At 43.5% G+C, this 20,664-nt stretch overlaps 3 protein-coding genes across 9 annotated transcripts in view; 1 reads left to right on the forward strand and 2 right to left on the reverse strand.

Annotated features, from left to right (window-relative positions):
* Positions 1-2,194, reverse strand: part of LOC108702630 (protein FAM217B) — a 70,501-nt gene extending 68,307 nt beyond the window's left edge. The window contains exon 1 of the mRNA XM_018238231.2: positions 1,661-2,194. The gene's annotated coding sequence lies outside the window, so the exon portion shown is untranslated. The remainder of the gene's footprint in view (positions 1-1,660) is intronic.
* Positions 1-4,430, forward strand: part of LOC108702633 (synaptonemal complex protein 2-like) — a 60,152-nt gene extending 55,722 nt beyond the window's left edge. For 2 of the 5 annotated variants that reach the window (XM_041578159.1, XM_041578160.1), the window contains exons 43-44: positions 87-143; positions 3,819-4,427. In XM_041578159.1, coding sequence (XP_041434093.1) covers positions 87-143; positions 3,819-3,890 — 129 coding nt within the window. In that variant the 3' untranslated portion in view covers positions 3,891-4,427. Of the gene's footprint in view, positions 1-86; positions 144-3,818 lie in introns of all 5 variants that reach the window. The other 3 variants (XM_041578163.1, XM_041578162.1, XM_041578161.1) reach the window with 3 other exon arrangements.
* An 832-nt stretch (positions 4,431-5,262) lies between these two features.
* The window catches only part of phactr3.S (phosphatase and actin regulator 3 S homeolog), an 81,568-nt gene continuing 66,166 nt past the window's right edge, over positions 5,263-20,664 (reverse strand). For all 3 annotated transcript variants that reach the window (XM_018238239.2, XM_018238237.2, XM_018238238.2), the window contains exons 9-13: positions 14,406-14,461; positions 10,312-10,373; positions 8,100-8,240; positions 7,726-7,802; positions 5,263-5,823 (exon numbers count right to left, since the gene is read on the reverse strand). In XM_018238239.2, coding sequence (XP_018093728.1) covers positions 5,808-5,823; positions 7,726-7,802; positions 8,100-8,240; positions 10,312-10,373; positions 14,406-14,461 — 352 coding nt within the window. In that variant the 3' untranslated portion in view covers positions 5,263-5,807. The remainder of the gene's footprint in view (positions 5,824-7,725; positions 7,803-8,099; positions 8,241-10,311; positions 10,374-14,405; positions 14,462-20,664) is intronic.

Consider the following 20,664-nt stretch of genomic DNA (forward strand, 5'->3'; position numbering starts at 1 on the left):
TGATTACATTGTCTATAAAATGCTGGGTATATTGTTGCTGTATAAGAAATCACTTCTCTCCTGTGATTTTTATTTGTTTTTATTAGATGCATCTTATGAAAGACGACATGAAGCAGTTTCAAGAAAGACTTCTCAAAGAAATGGTAATTTAATCCTTTGACCCATTTCACGTGCCATATTTAAGCCATAGCAAATTGCCATAAGGATTTGCCATTCTCTGTCGCATTATTTCCTGCTCTCTACTGCAGCGTATTCAACAGCACGGCAGTACTAAATGCATATGTGCTGCACTGCTACTGCTTATACTGTAGGTAACTTAGAAGCAGATCTGCTTATTTATAATGCATGCAGTCTCTGAGAATGCACAAACAGCAGGAGGTGGCTCAAAACACAAATTCTTATTGTGGTTGCATATCTCTCAACTCCCAGCAGAGTGCAGTGCAGCCATATTCATGTGTTCCTGAGACCCGAGAATACCTTCCCATCAACAGTTTAGGCTTCCTTTATGACATTAAAAAGTGGCTGAATGCTAAGGAAGTAGGTAGCAGGTTATTCATTAAAATCGGGACAGAAACTGCTCTATAGCCAGGTTGATAAACATGGAGATTTAATCGGATGAAAATTGGCAGTTTGGAGCATTAAAAAATATATCTTATTTATATGGGCGAGAAATGTGTAATGCACGAAGGTCAGTCCTCAGGTGACTACATTTTAACCCTGCCCTGTCTATATTTGCATGGTATGTGTTGTGACATTCAGATAGCTAAAGGTGGCCATACACGGAGAGATACGCTCGTTTGGCGATGTCGCCAAACGAGCGGATCTCTCTCCGATATGCCCACCTTGAGGTGGGCAATATCGGGCTGATCCGATCGTGGGCCCTAGGGCCCAACGATCGGATCCTAACGCATGAGGAACGGGCGGTCGGATCGCGGGACCGCATCAACGAACAGATGCGGCCGCGATCCAACGGGACTTTTTGTCCCATCGGCCAGATCTCGATCGGGGAAGCCCGTCGGGGGGCCCCATACACGGGCCAATAAGCTGCCGACTTGGTCTGTCGGCAGCTTTTATCGGCCGTGTATGGCCACCTTTACACCATAGGCCATGGCACAGAATTAGCACAGAAATGGAGTCTGACACCACCTTCCACAGTTTAAATGGCTGGCTTTTATTAGGAACAAAATCCACTTCTTAGCATACTAGCTTCACATAGGATTTAAAGTGGCCATAGACGTGCAGATTTACCTGCAATGTCAGACAAACGATCGTTCTGTGCCATCTCCCGATCTGTCACTATCCATTCAGATCAAATAAAGTACAGTACTTGAAGAGCAGATCAGACGTGTTCTGCCCCTGACAGCAATCGTACGAAAGTTTATGTCCCACAAAAGCTGGTGACAGTCTCCCACTGAAAATCGTCAGATCGGCAATACATGCAGAGATATTATCGGCAGCCGACAGAAATTTCCTAACCTGTCCAATCGACTGAACGACTGATCGCCATGGCACGAAAAATGTCTGGACACTTCACACACAGTCCAAAAATCGTAAGAATCAAGGATTTGTACGATTATATTTGCACGTCTATGGTCATCTTAACAGTCCCAGTTCAACACCCACATTGGTGAACACATTAACACAACTTTGCAGCACTTACAGTTTTCACCGTACACAAGTAACAGTATCCTCTCTCGTCTCTTGGGAGGGGTTTCTCTCTTCCTCTCTCCAGTCCTTTGGAGATCTCTTCAAACACTTGGCTCAGCAGGGAACCACATTTTCTCTTTCCCGGCTACATATACAATCACACCTCCTTCTTGTGCATGGAGGTTTCCACTGGCCACTCACCCTCCTCCACTCAAGGAGGTCTCAAGGGGCAAGCACTGATGTATAGTCCCACACCTCATTTTAACTACTGCTCAATTAGACACTTACCTCTAACTTAGGCAGCTGCAAAACACTAAGTGGAGTAAGAAATGAAAGGCCCACCCTGCTCTCTTCCATTCACTCCAGGGATACATAATCCATCTTTTCCTAAGCCAGTACACAAATACAGCCATGCTTGCTGCAACAACACACATCTTTCCCTGGAGTTTTATATTCATCAGTCTAAAGGAGGCCATAGATGCAGAGATCCGCTCGTTTGACGATGTCGCCAAACGAGCAAATCTCTCCCTGATATTCCCACATTGAAGTGGGCGATATCGGGCTGATCTGATTGTGGGCCCAACGATCGGATCACAATGCATCTGAAACGGGATTGCATACACGCACATATGCGGCCGCGATACAACGTGATTTTTTAACCTGCCCCATCGAGATCTGGCTGACTTTCAGCCAGATATCGTTCGGGGAAGCCCATCGGATGGCCCCACACACGGGCCAATAAGCTGCCGATTCGGTCTGTCGCAGCTTTTATTGGCCCTTGTATGGGCCTTAACACTGGTGAAATATACACAATATTGTGCCATTTTTACACACATATCTTACAGTGTATATGTCCCCCCCCTCCCAAAGCCGATACCGGCAATCTATATATTCTGGCTAATGCCAGAGTTGCTGTAAGATGCCATAGGTAGCCTTTTTATTGGTGCACTTGACATGCCAATAGCCTATTTTTTTGAGTCCAACCCTGGCTTTCCCAAAAAGCTTTCCTGACTGTTACTGGACATATGTCTATTTTGCAGTTTAGAGAATCTTGTTGAGCACATACCGAAAACAATACTTGGCCCAGCGTTTGCTGCCCCCCCCAAGCCTCTCACACACATACATGGTCCACAATACATGGGTTTATGGCTATAAAGGTGAATGTGCACTTTGTTTTGTATCCTGACAAAGGGAGGATGTACCCTCCCCCCACAAACTTTGATATTGTAGGCGAAATAATAAATGTGGTAAGCTCCCCAACTGCATGAATTGAGCGTGTATATATTATATATGTGAGTGCACTCAAAACAAAAAATAGTCAATGCCTAGGTGCAGGTTAAAAAATATTATACAATATCATTGGTCACAAACCGCACTCCAAGGACTTCATATACAAAAAAAAGAAAAAATGTATTTCAACGTTTCAGCTTGTCTACTCGAGCCATATATATGGTCCACATAGAAAACTTCCCATTGACACCTAGTTCACATTGCCCCCCTCCACGAAACTCAATTTACATATGCAACCTTGCCATCTGCACTCAAGGCACATGATTGGCTGTTGTGATGTAGTTGTTAGCCTGGGGCACCAAACAATTGGATCAGTTGATCTGGCTGCAGCCATCTTTCAAGAATATGGCAGAAAGAAAATCATATTAAAGGAGAAGGAAAGGAATTTTTTTATAGCTATCTTTAATTGTTGCTTGGGTGCACCTCTCCTGAACCGCATTACTTTCGCTGCCCAATTCGGTCTCCCGCACTGACACCGTGCCGTTGAAGTTTTAGCCGTTTACAAACTTTGCTGCCGCCATGTTGGCCGAGTGCGCGTCATGTCTTGTTTCTCCCTGTGTGAAGTGCGCATGCGCTAAATTTAGTCCTCCCCCATGACCCGCTTGCATGGGGGAAGTAAAGGATATGGTACGCATGCGCAGGCCTTACAAAATTTCAATTGCGCATGTGTGAGCCCTATTAGAGCCAATTTGGATAGCGAGAGGGATGGATTTTCTATTATATGCATCTTGCAAAAAAATTTATTACGATCTTGGATTATAGAAACAGGGGAAAACGTATAGAGCAACACTTCCTGTAAGTATCTCTCCATTTCCTGGGCAGTGTATACAACTTTATTTGTAATTTACCTTTCCTTCTCCTTTAATGTTTTATTACAACAGCAAGAAGAGGAGCTACACAGTGTGCGGAGGGGTCTGCAGTCTCTTTTCATGGCTGGAGCAAGGAATCTATAACACAAGGCCTGCACAACCCATCAGGTTTATTTTTGTTGCTAAATCTGATTGTACAATGATGTTGGCCTCCTCTTGTGTAAAATGTTACTGTTTATGTTTCTCCCATTGCTGTTACCTGTACAATTTTAAACTATGGCTGATTGTTATTAGCTGCAAATAAACACAAATTCTGTGTTCTGACAGAACACCCAAATAAGGTTAAGATTATTAAAAGATTAGTGCTCCTACATGGAGACTAAGAAATAAGATTTTATTGCATCTTTACTAATAACTGGCTTTTACTTAACTTCCTAATGTGTTTCATATTGTAACTGAGTTACACAATTATTTAGGAACAAAACATATACTTGCCTTTGCCCTTATTAACAAAAACCGCACACGAATGTTTAAAATAAAGATGCGACATGTTATAAAATATTTCACTGTTTTGTCCTGCGCAGTATTGTCTTCTCAGAAGTAATCCACACAAAGGATGGAATTTAAATTGAATTCAAAAAGGGCAACTACGGATACATTATAAGTTTATTTAAGGGAAATAGCAATGCTGAGATCATTTTATGATATCTCTCTGTAAAGGCTCTGAGCAAATATAGGGGGCTGTTCCTGCTGAATTGTGCTTAGTACAGGGGAATACTAATGCTGCCATAGTTTTATGGTATCTCTCTGTACAGACTATGAGCAAACTTATGGGACTGTTCCTGCTGAATTGTGCTCAGTACAGGGGAATACTTGTGCTGCCATAGTTTTATGGTATCTCTCTGTACAGACTATGAGCAAACTCAGGGGGCTGTTCCTGCTGAATTGTGCTTAGTACAGGTGAATACCTATACTGCCATAGTTTTAATGTATCTCTCTGTACAGGCTATGAGCAAATTTATGGGGCTGTTCCTGCTGAATTGTGCTTAGTAGAGGGGAATACTAATGCTGCCATAGTTTTATGGGATCTCTCTGTACAGACTATGAGCAAACTCAGGGGACTGTTCCTGCTGAATTGTGCTTAGTACAGGGGAATACCTATGCTGCCATAGTTTTATGGTACCTCTCTGTACAGGCTATAAGCAGAATTAGGGGGCTGTTCCTGCTGAATTGTGCTTAGTACAGGGGAATACCTATGCTGCTGTAGTTTTATGGTATTTCTCTGTACAGGCTATGAGCAAATATACGTAGGAGGCTGTTCCTGCTGAATTGTGCTTAGTAAGTGTAGAGCCATAAAAAACAACCCCTCATCTACTATGCAGCTTCTACCCATGCTCTGCTGCTGATTTATTAAACACGTGATAACTTATTAAGCACTTGAATACTTCATACTGCACAGAAGTAAGTGGTGCACACTAGTGCAGCGGCATTCGAGGTAATAAACATACCAGTTGTATGCAGCAAGTTTTCGTTTTTTAATAAGATAAACTTAAACAGGAAATTTTTTTCAATAAGACATAAAAAGAAATCAAAATATAAAACATGAAAATATTTTGCCGCAGCATGAACTCAAAGACTTACAAATAAAAACGTGATCAGACTGACGTGTCTGTGTAATACTGTATGAGGTGTCGGCTGCGTGTCCATTATGATCTCGCCTTAGTAAAGCCCCATACATGCACAGCCTCCTGCTGCAATACACAGCTTTAAACAAGTCATATGTCCATCCAGTCTCTAGCAACAACTCCCAGGATAGTCTGCGCTAGTTTCTCTCCCTGCGTGGGAGCTGCTCTGTCCCCCGTTTATGCAGTGACCTCATCGCTCGTGTCACATATCAGGACGTGTCATAGACAATTCCGCTGCAGTGCCCCAACAACCGCTCTCTGCGGAATTTTCAGAGCACCATGCGCTGAACCTCAGCACTGCCCATCACTGCTCCTGCAGGAACGTGTTCAGCAGATTTATCGAAATGTAATGCCTTTTCTTCTGGCAGGGAAATGGTCACGGTCTGTGGTATCTAAAAGAGAAGCAGACTGAGTTAGAATGCTAAGCCAACCTGTTTTACATTGTATCATATAAGTATATCCTATACCTGTAAACTACACTTAAAGGGGAACTATCGTGAAAATGTAATATTAGCTTCAGCATACTGAAATAAGAACATTTCTAAATTCTGTACTGTTTCTGCTTCATGCAGCAGTTGGGTGTCAGATATTCAATAACAGTAAAGCTGGCCATACACAAAGAGATCCGCTCGTCTGGTGATTTCGCCAAACCAGCAGATCTTTCCCGATGTGCCCACCAACAACAGGGCTATATCGGGGTAATCCGAACGTTCAGCCCTCCTTACAACAAGGAGCAATGGGCTCCGACTGGTCAGTCAGCGGAAAAACAAAACCTTCCCAATCTATATCGTGGTCAGATATCGATCGTGAAGACCCATCGGAAGCCCCCATACATGGGCAGATAAATTGCCAAATTGGTCTAAAGGACCGATATCGGCAGCTTTATCTGCCCGTGTATGGCCAACTTTAGATCTAATATATCTTATAGGAGGGCTCCTTTTTCCTAGAAGATGTATTAGAGCTCACTCTATTAAAATCACCAAACAAAATGTCTCTCTACTTGCAGGATTTGTGCAAATGGCAGTTATTTTTGTTTGTATTGGAATCAGTGATATGAGTGAGCTCTAATACATCTGCTAGGAAAGGAAATCCCCCCTATAAGATATATTGGATCATTCATCTGACACCCAACTCCTGAAGACAGAATGAAGCGAAACAGAGGCTGAGAGAGGAATAGTGAAGATAAACAAGATTATTTCAGAAATGATGCAGAATTTTTAATTGATTTATTTTGGAAAGTTTCTTATCTCAGTATGAGGAAACTTATATTCAATTTTCAGTTTCGCCTTTAAAGGCAGTGATCCCCAACATGTTGCTCTTCAACCCCTTGAATATATATATTCTGTATATTGTGAGTGAGTCCCTAAGCTCAGGACAGAAGCTCAGAGCATGTTCTGTGATGTGCTCTGATTATGTCAGGCACATATCTCGACAGCTAAAGGGCATTTGTGGCCTCGGGCAGGTACAGAACCCCAAACATTGTTGAACTTTAGTTCTGAAAACGTTTACTGTTTTTACCAGGGTCGGACCGGCGCATCATGGCTAGGGATGGGCGAATTTGACCCGTTTCGTTTCGCCAAAAATTAGAAAAATGTTGTCGCAAGGTGAATTTTTTTTGACGTGCGTCTTTTTTTTTTTTTTGTCGCATGACGCCATACAAGTCTATGGCCGTCAATTCCGCGGCAAAACAAGGCGAAAAAATTCGCCCATCCCTAATCATGGCCCACTGACACTGTGGTTCAATGTAGGGTTGCCACTTTTTTTTTTTTTTTTTTCAAAACGGGCAGGGGGGGGGTAGGCGGTGACAACGGGAGACGGGGCAGGTAACGTCAAGGTTAGGACTGATGACGTGGCGATCAGCGATTCGCCATGATTCTCATTTGGATTGGAATGACACTTTTTGAATAGACTGTCAGATTGAGTCTTGCCGGGTAGGCATGCTCAAAAAAAGGATAAAAATGGTTTTCTCAACACTTAAAACAGCACACTACTAAGTGGCAGTGGCGGAACTACCGGGGGAGCAGGGGGTGCACCCCTTCAGGGCCCCTCGGCAGCTCGCGCGCCGCTGAAAATCACGTACAGCGGGGGGCCCAGGTGCGCGTCCCGCACCAGGGCCCGCCCCCCTCTAGTTACGTTACTGCTAAGTGGCACTGACAATTTTCATGTAAATGTTAGTATTTTGCAGGATAACGACAGTGACCCCTGACAGACTGACGGATATATATATGTGCCCGGGCCCCCCCCCAATTTTGAATGCTAAAGTTCTCTCCTGCACCTCCCTGCAGGGTGCTTACCTGGTCAAGTGTTTGCTCGACGCATGCACTTGCATCTCATTGCTCTTGTACTCATTCAGCTCTTTGCGTATAGCAGCCTGAAAAGCAACAAAGTACATCACAGTTAGTTTGGTTATTCAAGACCAGCAATTTTTTTTAAGTTTTGAGGGGGGATTCCCTTTAAGAAACTGTTCCAGATCGTTTAATTCATAGTGATTTTTTTTTGTGCAAGCAACCTTTTTGATGAATATTCTGTATTCTTTAAGCTATAATTCATCAGATAAAGGAGCACTGCCTGTCTTTGCACCACTTATATATAGATTAGGAGTGTGGGGTGGGTTTGTTTATGCAGATCGCCCAAAAAGGGAGTGAAAAGTGCATGGTGTTCCTCTCACCTTATCCGCTGCAGATAATCTTGTCCAGGGCTTGTCTGCCCTCCTATCATAATCTTGCGCTTTCGCCACCTCCACATAATCGCTGAACCGTATTAGGATTTTCCTTTCCCTCAGTTCATCTACAGTCGGCCGCTGATTGAGCTGCAGATACAAAACATACAAATTCATGTTAAGGGTCCAACCGAAAGGGGAAGTAAAGTCTAAAACAGAATAAGGCTAGAAATGCTGTACTTTGTATACTAAACATAAATTTACTGCACCACAAGCCTAATAAAACAAATGATTTATGCTTGTAAAGTTGGCCACAGGAGGTCACCATCTTGTTAAACATCTTTGCAAGAACAAGACTGTGCACATGCTCAGTGGGATCTGGGCTGCTTAGGGATCGTCATAAATTATCAAAACAGCACAAGTCAAATAATATCTGCCAGAAGCCGATACAGCAAGACTGATTAATAATCAGAATATACAGACTGCACTGGGTCCTGGGTTTTATAGTTTTTGTATTGTTTAATACAAACTTTCTCCAACTCAGCAGCAAAATAATCCTCCAAATAGAATCCCAGTTTATCTGTTTAAATCTGGCTCCATGATCTTTGTCCCTGCAGCTGTAAAGGGGACGTAAAGGCAAAAATAAAATCCAATACAGATCTCTACACAGTCGCTGACTGCTCTACAGGGAAACAAACAAAGCTGCTTGTGTTCTGCATGGCTGGGAAGTAAGGCGGGGGCTCCCCCTGCTGTTCATAAGTATGATTGTTTCCCTGCAGAGCAGTTAGGGACCGTCGGACAATTCCTATCCACAGCAGTAAATGAAGGGAGAATTTCACTGCATACAGTCAGGTTTCTTATAAATACGGTACACATTTTTTAATTGAAGATAGGTTTCTTTTTCATTAAAGAAAGTAAAAATTGGATTTTATTTTTTTGCTTTTACATGCCCTTTAAGAATCAAATTCCTTCACATTTCTGAGCAGTGAGCATAAAGCAGTGTCCTGTCGGAATTTATGTTTGTATTTAAATCTTGCACTTTGTTGGGCTTTTGAGAATTGCAGGCATCTCTTCTGCAGTTGGAAAGCAGAAAGCAATTCTCTGACCAAAGCTGAGCACACCTGTCTACAGCAGGGTTCCAGCAAATGCCATTCTCTGCATAGCAGAGATTCTCTGCAAATAACTTGTTAGCCATTCACTTGCACAGTAGGGGGGATTGACCTTAATGGTGGGGTGGGGCTAGTACAAAATACCAAGGGGCACATTTACTTAGCTCGAGCGAAGGATTAGAAGGAATAATACTTCAAATTTCGAAGTATTTTTTTTGGCTACTTCGACCATCGAATTGGCTACTTCGACTACAACTTCGAATCGAAAAAATCGTTCGACTATTCGACCATTCGATAGTCGAAGTACTGTCTCTTTAAATATAATTTATCAAAATCCAAATTTATCTAATTATTTTCTGAAATATACTCCGACCAAATCCACATGGGTTAATCCCCCTTATTTATCAATACATATTCCCGAAAAATTCCAATGGGGGAAAAAACTCAAAAAAAAAAATGTGAAAATCGTATGGAAATTCGAATCGTACAAGTTTTTCGGATTTTCCACCCGACAACTCAGATTTTTTTTCGTATTTCTGCTGAAAACCACAAAATCTTTGGATTTTGGCACAAAACCCAACGCAGATCAAGATCTCTTCGGGACTTCTCCCATTGACTAAAATACAACCTCGGCAGGTCTGAGATGCCAGATCTTCGGATTCTGACTTTTTCCATCCTCTGGGGATAATAAATCAAGAAAGAATCGAGTTTTTTTTTAACTAAAAATTCAGATTCTTATAGTCAAAAAGCACAAAATCTTTGGCTTTTTGCATGAAACCCAACACAGATCAGGATATCTTCGGGACTTCTCCCATCGACTTATATACAACCTCAGCAGGTCGGAAACGCCGGATTTTCAGATTCTGACTTTTTCCATCCTCAGGGGATAATAAATCAAGAAAGATTTGATTTTTTTGGCATTCGCACTTTAATAAATGACCCCATAAAAGTTCATTTAAAGGTGAGCTACCCTATTCATTTGTAGGTGCATTGGGACATCAAAGTTCCTCTGCACCCCCTGCAAGTTATGTTCCTTCATGGTCATGCCCCTGCAACATTGTGGGGTGTTTCTTTTTAAATAGCTCCCCAAACATCATTTCAACAGGTCTCACCTTCCTCGTTAGCCTCTGCTTAATCTCTCTTCTCTCCTCTTGCTCCGTCTGGTCATTCCTCTCTGTAAACAAAAACAAAGCGATCTTTAGTCTTTGTGACAAATACCACTCAAATACCACAATACCCCCCAAAAGCCTCCAGCGTATACAACGGCAGTGCTTGTCATCGGACTTGTGTATTTGCTTTCTTCTTGGGACACAAAACAATCCATTTAACGCCAACACCCTAATGAATTTGCTCATTTACAAATGGCTTCAGCCCTCGGCGAGATGTTTATGTTCGGCTCGATGGCATTTAACCTTGTGCAGGTTATTGCTATATATACAGAACGTTCCTGATCTATGCCTGCCAACAATTTATTGGTAGTGGCTAAATCATAGATGACAGCGAGCAAACTGTAAAAATGGTTTCAGGAATGTCAGGCAACCTGTGCATTCCCATGGATCAGTATTCCATATGTACTAGAATGTCTCTAGAAGTACAGGGTCTGTACAGTGTTCCCTAAACATTAAATCCCACAGACATGGCAGGTAAACAACCGCCATGTTCTAAACTGTGTGGGAGGGAGAGTATTTTGTCTGCAAGGTCTTTCCCACAAGACTTGTCCTGGCCTTCTCTCAGGCATTGAAATTCCACCGTCCGCCTCCGCATTCAGGCTAAATATAGCTGCTGCTGCAGGGAGAGTGGGCGGAATTATTTATTTGCTCTAAGATAACCGCAGGGGGGGATTTCTATTTCTGGTGCTGGCGGTTACTAAATATAGATTCTGCTCAGTATTACAACAAATGGACCTTGGCGGGAGATATTTGGGTTTTTGTATCCAATGGAAATAAAAGATATGTACACTGATAAAAGAATAAGAGATGTCTGCAGATATACACATCTGCACCTACGCCAAATGTACAGATAGACATTTAAAGGCATTATTTCCGCTCGATGTGATTTATTTTAGATTCCGTTTGCTGTTGGGTAAAGGTGTGGCATTTACAATGAATCAGAAGCCATTTTTGTTGGCTCCTTGTTACCCCGAGCAGGTCTCACATAAGGGATCGATGACCCTGGGTCATTGATCCCCCATGTAATCAGAGGCTTGTTGGATCATCATTATTATTATTACAGGCCCAGATCACCCAAAGGATCAAGCAGGGTCAATGTATTGTATTGAGTCGATGATCATGTACATATACACATAGGGGTTATTTACTAAACTCCGAATGCAAAATCCCCAAAAATTCTTGTTTTTTACTATAAAATTCACATTTTTAGTTAAAAAAAACAAATTTTTCAGAATTTATTATAACCCGAGGATGGAAAAAGTCAGAATCCGAAAATCCGGCATCTCAGACCTGCCAAGGTTGCATATAAATCAATGGGAGAAGTCCCAAAGATATTTTGTTCTGCGCTGGGTTTTGTGCAATAATCCGAAGATTTTGTGGTTTTTGGGTGGAAAATCCAAAAAATAATTTTTTTTTGCGATTTTTCCGGGTTTTTTCCCGCAAGCAATTTTCGGGAAAGTGTATTCAAAAATAAGGAGAAGACACCAGTGTGGATTTGGTCTCACGAGGCGGGTGACTTCGGAAAACAAAGCGCTCGGAGTGCCATCCCGATTTAGATTCTAGCCGACGGGAGGCAGTTCAGGGAGATTAGTTGCCCTGAAGAAGAGGCGATTTATTGACTAAATCTCCCCGAATCCGAGCGTGTGTCTCTTCCCTTATTTAAACTACAAACAACAAGACATGGGATAGAATATCTATTCTATCCCATGTCTTGTTGTTTGTAGTTTAAATAAGGGAAGAGACACACGCTCGGATTCGGGGAGATTTAGTCAATAAATCGCCTCTTCTTCAGGGCAACTAATCTCCCTGAACTGCCTCCCGTCGGCTAGAATCTAAATCGGGATGGCACTCCGATAGTGGGGAACCAAGATAACAGTCTGATGAAGGATGACCTACAGCAGACCTATCACTCTTTCCCTATTTATATATATATTTAGGCAAACTGTAATTCAGTAATCAATAACTACAATAGAAATGCTCTGCACGCCATCTCTGTAGTGGATATTGTAGAGTCTCTTCTATGATTCTACTCTCCCTGAATGTTTAGTAAACACTCTGCATTTAAAATCCAAGCCCGTCTCCATCACCCATGGCTTTTTTAAATACGGTGGGAATAAAATATGGAAATCTATAATTCTCCCCTTGGGGATTTCTCGGTTCAGTTTCACCCCCCTCTGTGGATAGAGACGCATGCATTTATTTCCAGATCCCTCTCCTTCACATAAGGAGCACTAGCTGATCTTTATGAGCAACAGATTGGCATTAGCCTTGTCTCTGTGCTAAATGGTTTCCAGGAATTCTGTGCTCGTAAAAAGCCATCGCAGGGAGATGAGAAATGCACTCGGAATGAGGCGACGTGCAGATGGCTGAGACTGTTTGGGAGGGATGAAGAGGTCTCTGGCTGTTTAGCATCTCTGTTGTTGTTGTTCAACTACAGCACTCTTCGACAGCTTTCGAGTGGATTTTCTAAGACAAAACGAAAGATTTTGGACATCCCTGATCTAAAGGGGAAAACGAACACCATTAGGGGTCCTAGAGCATGACTGTTGTCTGACTAAAGTGTAATAATATTTCCCCGATATGCTCACATTGAAGTGGGCGATATCGGGATGATCCGATCATGGGCCCAACGATCGGATCAGAATGGAGGCCAAACGGGACCGAATCAACGAAAAGATTCGGCCGCGATCCGACAGGATTTTTTAACCTTCCCGAACACCTCTAATGAACAGCAAACCCATCATTTTGACCATATTTATTATCAAGAGGAAAGCAGGCCTATCTTTTTCCCCTCTACTACCTTTTTAAAAAGCCCCAAAATGCACGATTTCCCCCCAGCCAAGGTGTCAAATTTTTATTTCACGTCAGCTGATGTATTCAGTTTCAAAATTTGCATTATTTTTTTGTTCGTGAAAACATTTGGGTGAATTTTTTTATTCTCCACCGACGGCTGGTTTTCCCAAGGAATTTTCAGGACTTTCTTTTTTTATTGGAAAATGCCTTTGAAATCAATGAAATGGTATAAAAGCAAGTTTTGACAGGAATGCTTTACAGGGCATAACCCCGTGGAAACAGGTGCAGACAAGGACAGGTGCTGGAATAGCCCTACATTACTGAGTGCAGCATTCAAGTCAAGACAGGGCTGATTTCATGGTAGGGCTCAAAGTACATTTTCTCAGGGTCCCCATCATTAGAGGTGGGCCCAGAGTTCCACTCATCTCCCCAATGGTTTATCTAATCTATCTGATTAATGCTGTTGCTGAGTAACGGTCAGATTCGGGGAGATTCAGTCGCCCCACGATAAATCGCCTCTTCTTCAGGACGACTTATCTCCCTGAACTGCCTCCCGCTGGCTAGAATCTAAATCGCCAGCGGGATGGCGCTCGGGAGATCTTCTTTTTCTGAAGTCGCCCGCAGGTTCCTCGTGAGGCAACTGCGGGCGACTTCGGATAACAAAATGCGGCGATTGCTATCCTGCCAGCGATTTACATTCTAGCCGGCAGGAGGCAGTTTGGGGAGATTAGTCGCCCCAAAGATGAGGAAATTTGTCGCTGGGCGACTAATCTCCCCGAATCTGAGCATGTGTCTCTGCCCTAACATTGCTAATATTACAAAACAGGATTTGCCAATAAGCTTGTTACATAAAGGCTCCAAATCTCTTCCGGATTTTCTAACTACCGCCAGCATTATCCAAGCCATCCGCAAGTGTAATTAACGGAGGGAATTAAGAACGAACTCCACCGTCCCGTCTGCGTTTGATTAAGTTTAATCCCATTACAATGCCCCCCTATCAACTAGCGATTGGCAAGATTACTGGAACTCCGTTCTGAATGGGATATTTGTTTTATTTCAACAACCCCACAAACAAAACAGGCGCTGTTTTTATTCTAGGGCCAGTAATAATGTTCTCAAATATTATTTTGAAGGACCTAGAAATTAAAGCCCCCCACAAACAGGTGTATAGCTAGACGTTTACTTGTTAGCAACCCATGACTGGAGGACTGGATGCGTTCAATATAAAATAATCCTGTACTCACGTTTCAGAATATTCCTTCTTTCAAGTTCTTCCACAGCAGGTCTTTGGCTCAGTCGCCTGCGGAAAAAGACCAGAATGACGTTTTGGACCATGGTGATCTTTGGTAGCAGTGGGATCTCAACACAGGCTTCCTTTGGATAAATGAGTAGCAATGGCTGTAGGATACCCCAGTCCAGGTATGTGTATCTGTATTCCCAAGCACTGATGGAATATACGAGCGTGACAATCCGCAGCTCTCAAGGAATCCCCACTCCCTTGTCACTAGCTCTGCACTAATCTCAGCTATGCCAGAGACAAGCCTTGTATAGAAGGAGATTCGTTCACTCCCATCGCACTGGCTGAACTGCCAGCCAATCGCATGCCTTGTGTGCAAGCTGTGCCTGCATAATAGATGAGGCTTCCCCCTAACGATACACTCCTCCTCAGCATCTCTTACACTACTGTGTATCCAACACTCGGCTTCATCAAAATGTGCTCGTAGTACAGGAGGAACATGATGTGCCACAGAATATGATACATGAATATATATATAGTAACCCAACAAAAGGATACACACTCTCAGGTCTTAAATATAGTATAAAAAATTGTTATTGTTCAATGCGAGACTGACGTTTTGGCCTCCTCTGAAGCCTTTCTCAAAGTGTATATATTATTATATACAGTATATATATATTATATATATATATATATATTATACAAGAAGACCAGCAGCACTGGGACTTTTGTGCAAAAAAATATTGTATTTCTGTGAGCATATACAGCCAACGTGATGTTTCGGTCGACTCTGGACCTTTCTCAAGGCAACCACACCTCACACTTCATCAGGTATAAATAGCCAATGATAACCAGCCAGTTAAAGGAGAGTCGTCTTGCACTTGGGGGTGCCAAATGTTAGGCACCCCAAAGTGATTGTATTTGCTCAAACCCCGGCCGCTGCTCCTATCAGCAGAAAACTGCACCGGCCGAGCACAATGGAGTGATCCTCTTCTGTCCTCTTTCTTCGTGCAGCTGCGCATGCGCAGTAAAGCCGTGCTTTAAAGGAGAAGGAAACCTAGTCGGCGCAAAAACCCTCCCCCCCTCCCGTGTGTTGCCCACCCTCCCTCCTCCCCCCCTGGCCTACCCGTCCCGCTGGACAAATGCCCCTAACTTGTTACTTACCCTTCTGCGCAGGTCCAGTCTACGGAGTTCACCGACGCCATCTTCTTCCAAGCGATCTTCTTCCTGCTTTGACCGGCGCATGCGCAGTAGGAGCATTTCGCCGGTACGATCTACTGCACATGCCCCAAAAGTCACGACTTTTGGCGCATGCGCAGTAGATCCGTACCGGCGAAATGCTCCTACTGCGCATGCGCCAAAACACTGTTCAAAGCAGGAAGAAGATCGCGTGGAAGAAGATGGCGTCGGTGAACTCCGTAGACTGGACCTGCGCAGAAGGGACGGGTAGGCCAGGGGGAGGGTGGGAAACACACGGGAGGGGGGGAGGGTTTTTGCGCCGACTAGGTTTCCTTCTCCTTTAACGGAAAAGTCGGCTATTTCATTCAACTGCGCACGTGCCTTTTCCCCCGGGAAATTTGAAGAAAGAAGAAGCCAGAAGAGGATCGATCTATGGTGCTCGCTGGAATAACACCGGGCCGGTACATTTTTCTGCTGATAGGAGCACCAGCCCGGGGTTTCAGGTAAATAAATACAATCACTTGGGGGTGCCTAACAAGTGCAAGACGGCTTTCCGTCTCCTTTAAGTTATAACATCACCATAGTAATGTGACTAGTGTAATATAAATTACACTAAATGAAATGACATGAAAATTCTAGCCGTCAAGGTTCTTAGGATACAGTGTAGTGTTGCTCCAAAATATCCATATTTAAACAGGTGCAACATTTAAAAGTACTCAGTTCAATAAATAAAATGATTAAAAACATGTTTCAACCACAGAGCAAGTAAGCACATCAGCCAAAACGTCACGTTGGATATATATGCTCACATAAATACAATATTTCTGTTTTTGCACAAAAGTCCCGGTGTTGCTGGCCTTTATGGATAATGTATGATACTTTACCTTGCACCTGGCTTACAATGGAAGCAGTGTTTTACACACATATATATTTATCCGTGCACTCCCCTATCAGGGTGCAGGATCAAATACTTCAAACAAAAAAACAACAGGACAGGGATACGTGCCCAAGCCTTAAACTGCGGAAGATGTACCAGAAGCCACAACTTCTGCTTCAAAGAAAACCACGTTAATGAATACAGGATAGAAATAACGGACACGCCAATTTAAATATATCCTTTTTATGTTATGGTATTGCTGGCCCTTTAAGTGATGCAGATAAAAAAAAATACAGTGTATCGTGCAAGCGGCATGGATGAATATCAATGCAGTGTATGAACCTCTGCTCGATAGGAATCTCATAAAAAGGCATCAATAGATGTTGACATACCTAGGGATTTTACCGACATGGAATCAACATGGAACATTTTCCATCCACCGCAACACGACTGTCACATGGGAACGCCGTATGTCTTCATCCGACGAGATAAAATCTGATGGTGTCTGACCGACTTTTTTCCCCCAATTGTTGGATGTAGACCAATGAACAAATTACACCATCCGACTTTACATTCTAGCTACAGGGTGATCAGATCTCATAGCATCTCGTGCTGTTGAGTCCTGCGCACAACCAATTTCTGAGATCCGAACCCGCAGCCCATGACCCAAACTGCAACCCACATTTTTTCCCACTTGGATCCGCTACCCGGCCCACAACTGCCTAATCCGCAACCCACCGACCACCATTAAACAGGAAGTGCTGCTGCTGCAAACCGCAAGTGACATCATCAGAATTGGGCGGAGACAGAAACACATTTTGTAAAATTTTAAAAGGAGTAAAATATCAATAAGAAAACATAAGATAAGAAATATAGAGACCCGCAACCTGCACCTGAAAATTCTACCCTCATTCCGCAGGGTATCTGCTTTTTTGCAGGTAACTCACTGGTACCTGCTGTTACCCAACCCCCTGCAGGGCTCTATGCTGCGTGGCAAGATCAGATAAACTCTGACCCACAAAATCTGATCAAAATCCCCTCTAGGACTCAACAGCACGAGATTTGCCTTATACTGAGTTTATGTCTCCTTGCCATAAAGAAAGACAAGACCGACACTTATAGCTCCTCTTAAAGGAGAAGGAAAGTCGATTCACACTTGGGGGTGCCAAATGTTAGGCACCCCCAAGTGAATGTATTTACTTACATGAAACCCCGGGCCAGTGCTCCTATCAGCCAGGGCCGGGCCAAGGGGTAGGCAGAGTAGGCACGTGCCTAGGGCGCAAAGCTGGGGGGGGACGCCAGGCACGTACCTGCTCTATCGCCTACCCCACGTCCGGTCCCCTACTCCCCGGCTTCTTCTTGCACCAGTTGCCTCTTCTGCGCATGCGCGCCGGCGTCACTTTGCGCATGCGCACACAGCCGGGGCCGGCTAGGGTGCCTGACCGGTGTGGCCTGACTGCTATCAGAAGAAAACTGCACCGGCCTGGGGCCTGTACAGTTTTCTGCTGATAGGAGCACCAGCCTGGGGTTTCAGGTAAGTAAATACATTCACTTGGGGTGCCTAACATTTGGCACCCCGAAGTGTGAAACGACTTTCTCCTTTAAAGGAACAATAACACCAAAAACTAAAAGTTTGTTAAAGGAATGCCAATATAATGGACTGTTGCACTACACTGGTAAAACTGGTGTATTTGTTTCAGAAACACAATTTTAGTTTATATAAACACACTTCTATATAGCCATGGAGGCAGCCATTCTAGCACAGGATAAACAATAGATAACAAATAAGCAGGGCCGGAACTAGGGTTAGGAAGCTGCCTATGGCGCAACGATTGAAGGGCGCTGGGCAGCTGTCTCTTCTGCCTACCACTAGGCCGGATGCACCTTACCACCCAGCTTGTGCGCTCCCCTACCAATCACATACGCACGCAACGTCACTGCGCATTTGTGCGAGCCACAAGAGAAGGAGTGGGCAAGCTGGCCGGCTGGGTTACCTAGGGCGCCCGGCTTGGCCCACCTCTGCAGATAAGTTCTGAAGAATCCCATTGTAAACTACAGAGCTTCTCTTTTATCTGCTGTGTATCCTGTGCCTTTTCTCCTTCTTCAAATGGCTGCCCCCATGGCTACACAGCAGCTTGTTTATATAAACTATAGTAGAGTTTCTGAAGCGAACATGTCAGTTTTACCAGTGCAGCACTTAAGAGGGACGATTTATTGCAATACTAAAATATGTTCTTTTTAGTATCATGAAAAAAAAAGGTCACTCTAAAATGAACTTCCCCTTTAGACACCATTGCTAATGGCAACTAGGGTTGCCACCTTGTCTGGAAAAACATACCGGCTTTCCTATACATTTATGTTTTTTCCCTATTAATAATATTGGGAACAGCCATCATTTTTACTGGCCAGGCTGGTAAAATCCCGGCAACCCCAATGGCAACAGCTAACAAGAGTAACCCAGAGAGCTTGCAATTTAATATACCTGAATTATAATACAGACTATTTTCCCATATTTGGAGCAACTGTTACAGGCCCACTGGGCTGCCAGAGCTTGAAAGGCTTGAGGGTATAAGTAACAGCAGTAGCATTTAATGAAGGCTGTGTGTTAATGTCCTGCTGGCTATTCAGAAGAGAGACAGATTTATAGACTTGTAAACTAAATCTCATTTAATGATGTCTCTGCTGAAGTACATCTTGTTCCGCCGGAGCCAATCCATGCAGCCCATGTGCTGTTTTTATTTAAGCGCTTTGCAGAATGTTTTGTAATCCCCCCCCCAAGCTTCCCTTGGTTGCCCCCACCCATACACACTTAGGGGCAAATTCCCTAAACTGCGAAAATTCGCCAGCAACGGCTTCGCACACATCGCTACATTTCGCCAGGCGAAAATTCGCTCAGACAGTGCTAATTCACTAAAATGTGAAGTTGCGTCCAGGGTGCCAAACACGAATTTTCGCGAGCGTTACATCGGCAATCAAAGCTAAGTTGCACAAGCGCAACTTCGTTAGAGGTCTTCGCTAAGGCTAATTTGCATACGGCGGGAAATTATAAAGTTGAATGGACGTATATGTTGCAGCAAATACATTACATTACACAAGTCCAGGGAACCTTAATAAAATAAAGTTGTTATATTGCCCTACACATGAGCCCACAGTATAGTTTATGTGCCATATGTTAGGAAATGTAGGGGGGAACCCGGTTACCCCAAAAAAAAATTTTTCCAGGCTATAACTCTGAAAAATGGAAGATGCAAACGTTTTTTGGAACCGTTTTCACTAAAAGTTTGAGGAAGATCTATGCACTCCATTGCACTTCGCCTGGTCTGAGCTGGCGAAGGCAAGTCTGGTGAAAGAGGTGACGTTCAGTAAAATCCGCATCTTAGTGAATTTGCGGAGTAACGTCCATTCGCCAGAGTGAAAATTCGCCTGGCGAAAGAGTGTGAATGAGCGCTAGCGTCTGTCTCTTTCGCTAGCAAGTTACGCCTGCGCCCGTTAGTAAACCGGCCAAGTGCCTAAAAACAATAACACCGGCCGAATCGTCCCCCCCATAGTATGTGCTGGGAATGTTCTGTTGCTATGAGCGTAATCACATGGATGGCGTGTCCACTGGGGCTTCCAAATTCCATCTCTTTTGATTACACATTATATCATGGTTTAACAAGCAGGTAATTGGGTGCATCTATCTGGCTGGTGTCCAGAAGATCATGAGATTGGCTGTGGGGTCAATGTGGGGCTCTTTAGGGTAGATTTATCAAAGAGTGAAGTTAGAGATCTCCAGAAGTCCACAAAGTGAAATACCGCTTCTCTCCATTCATTTCTATGGGATTTTTAAAGTCGTATTTATCAAATGGTGAACTTTCACTATCACCCTTTGATAAATACGCCTTTAAAAATCCCATAGAAATAGATGGAGAGCGGCGGTATTTCACTCTGCGGACTGTGGAGATCTCTAACTTCACTCTTTGATAAATATATACCTTGGACGTGGGAAAAAAATGGAAAAACTCCATGGCATGTGTATGGCCATCAGCCAAGACGGGATTGGGGTCGGCCTGTATTTAGTATTATAATGCAATCAGCACAATTTGCAGTCGGGCTGACAGTTAAATCAGACTGACAGTCAGTCAATTGCCCCATACTTTAACACTAAAGTAAAGGGGTTGTTTATCTTATGGGTTTCGAACACTCGAGGCTTCGGTTATAAATGAATTGC

Source organism: Xenopus laevis, chromosome 9_10S (genome assembly GCF_017654675.1).
Source record: "Xenopus laevis strain J_2021 chromosome 9_10S, Xenopus_laevis_v10.1, whole genome shotgun sequence".
Classification (NCBI taxonomy): Eukaryota; Metazoa; Chordata; class Amphibia; order Anura; family Pipidae; genus Xenopus; species Xenopus laevis.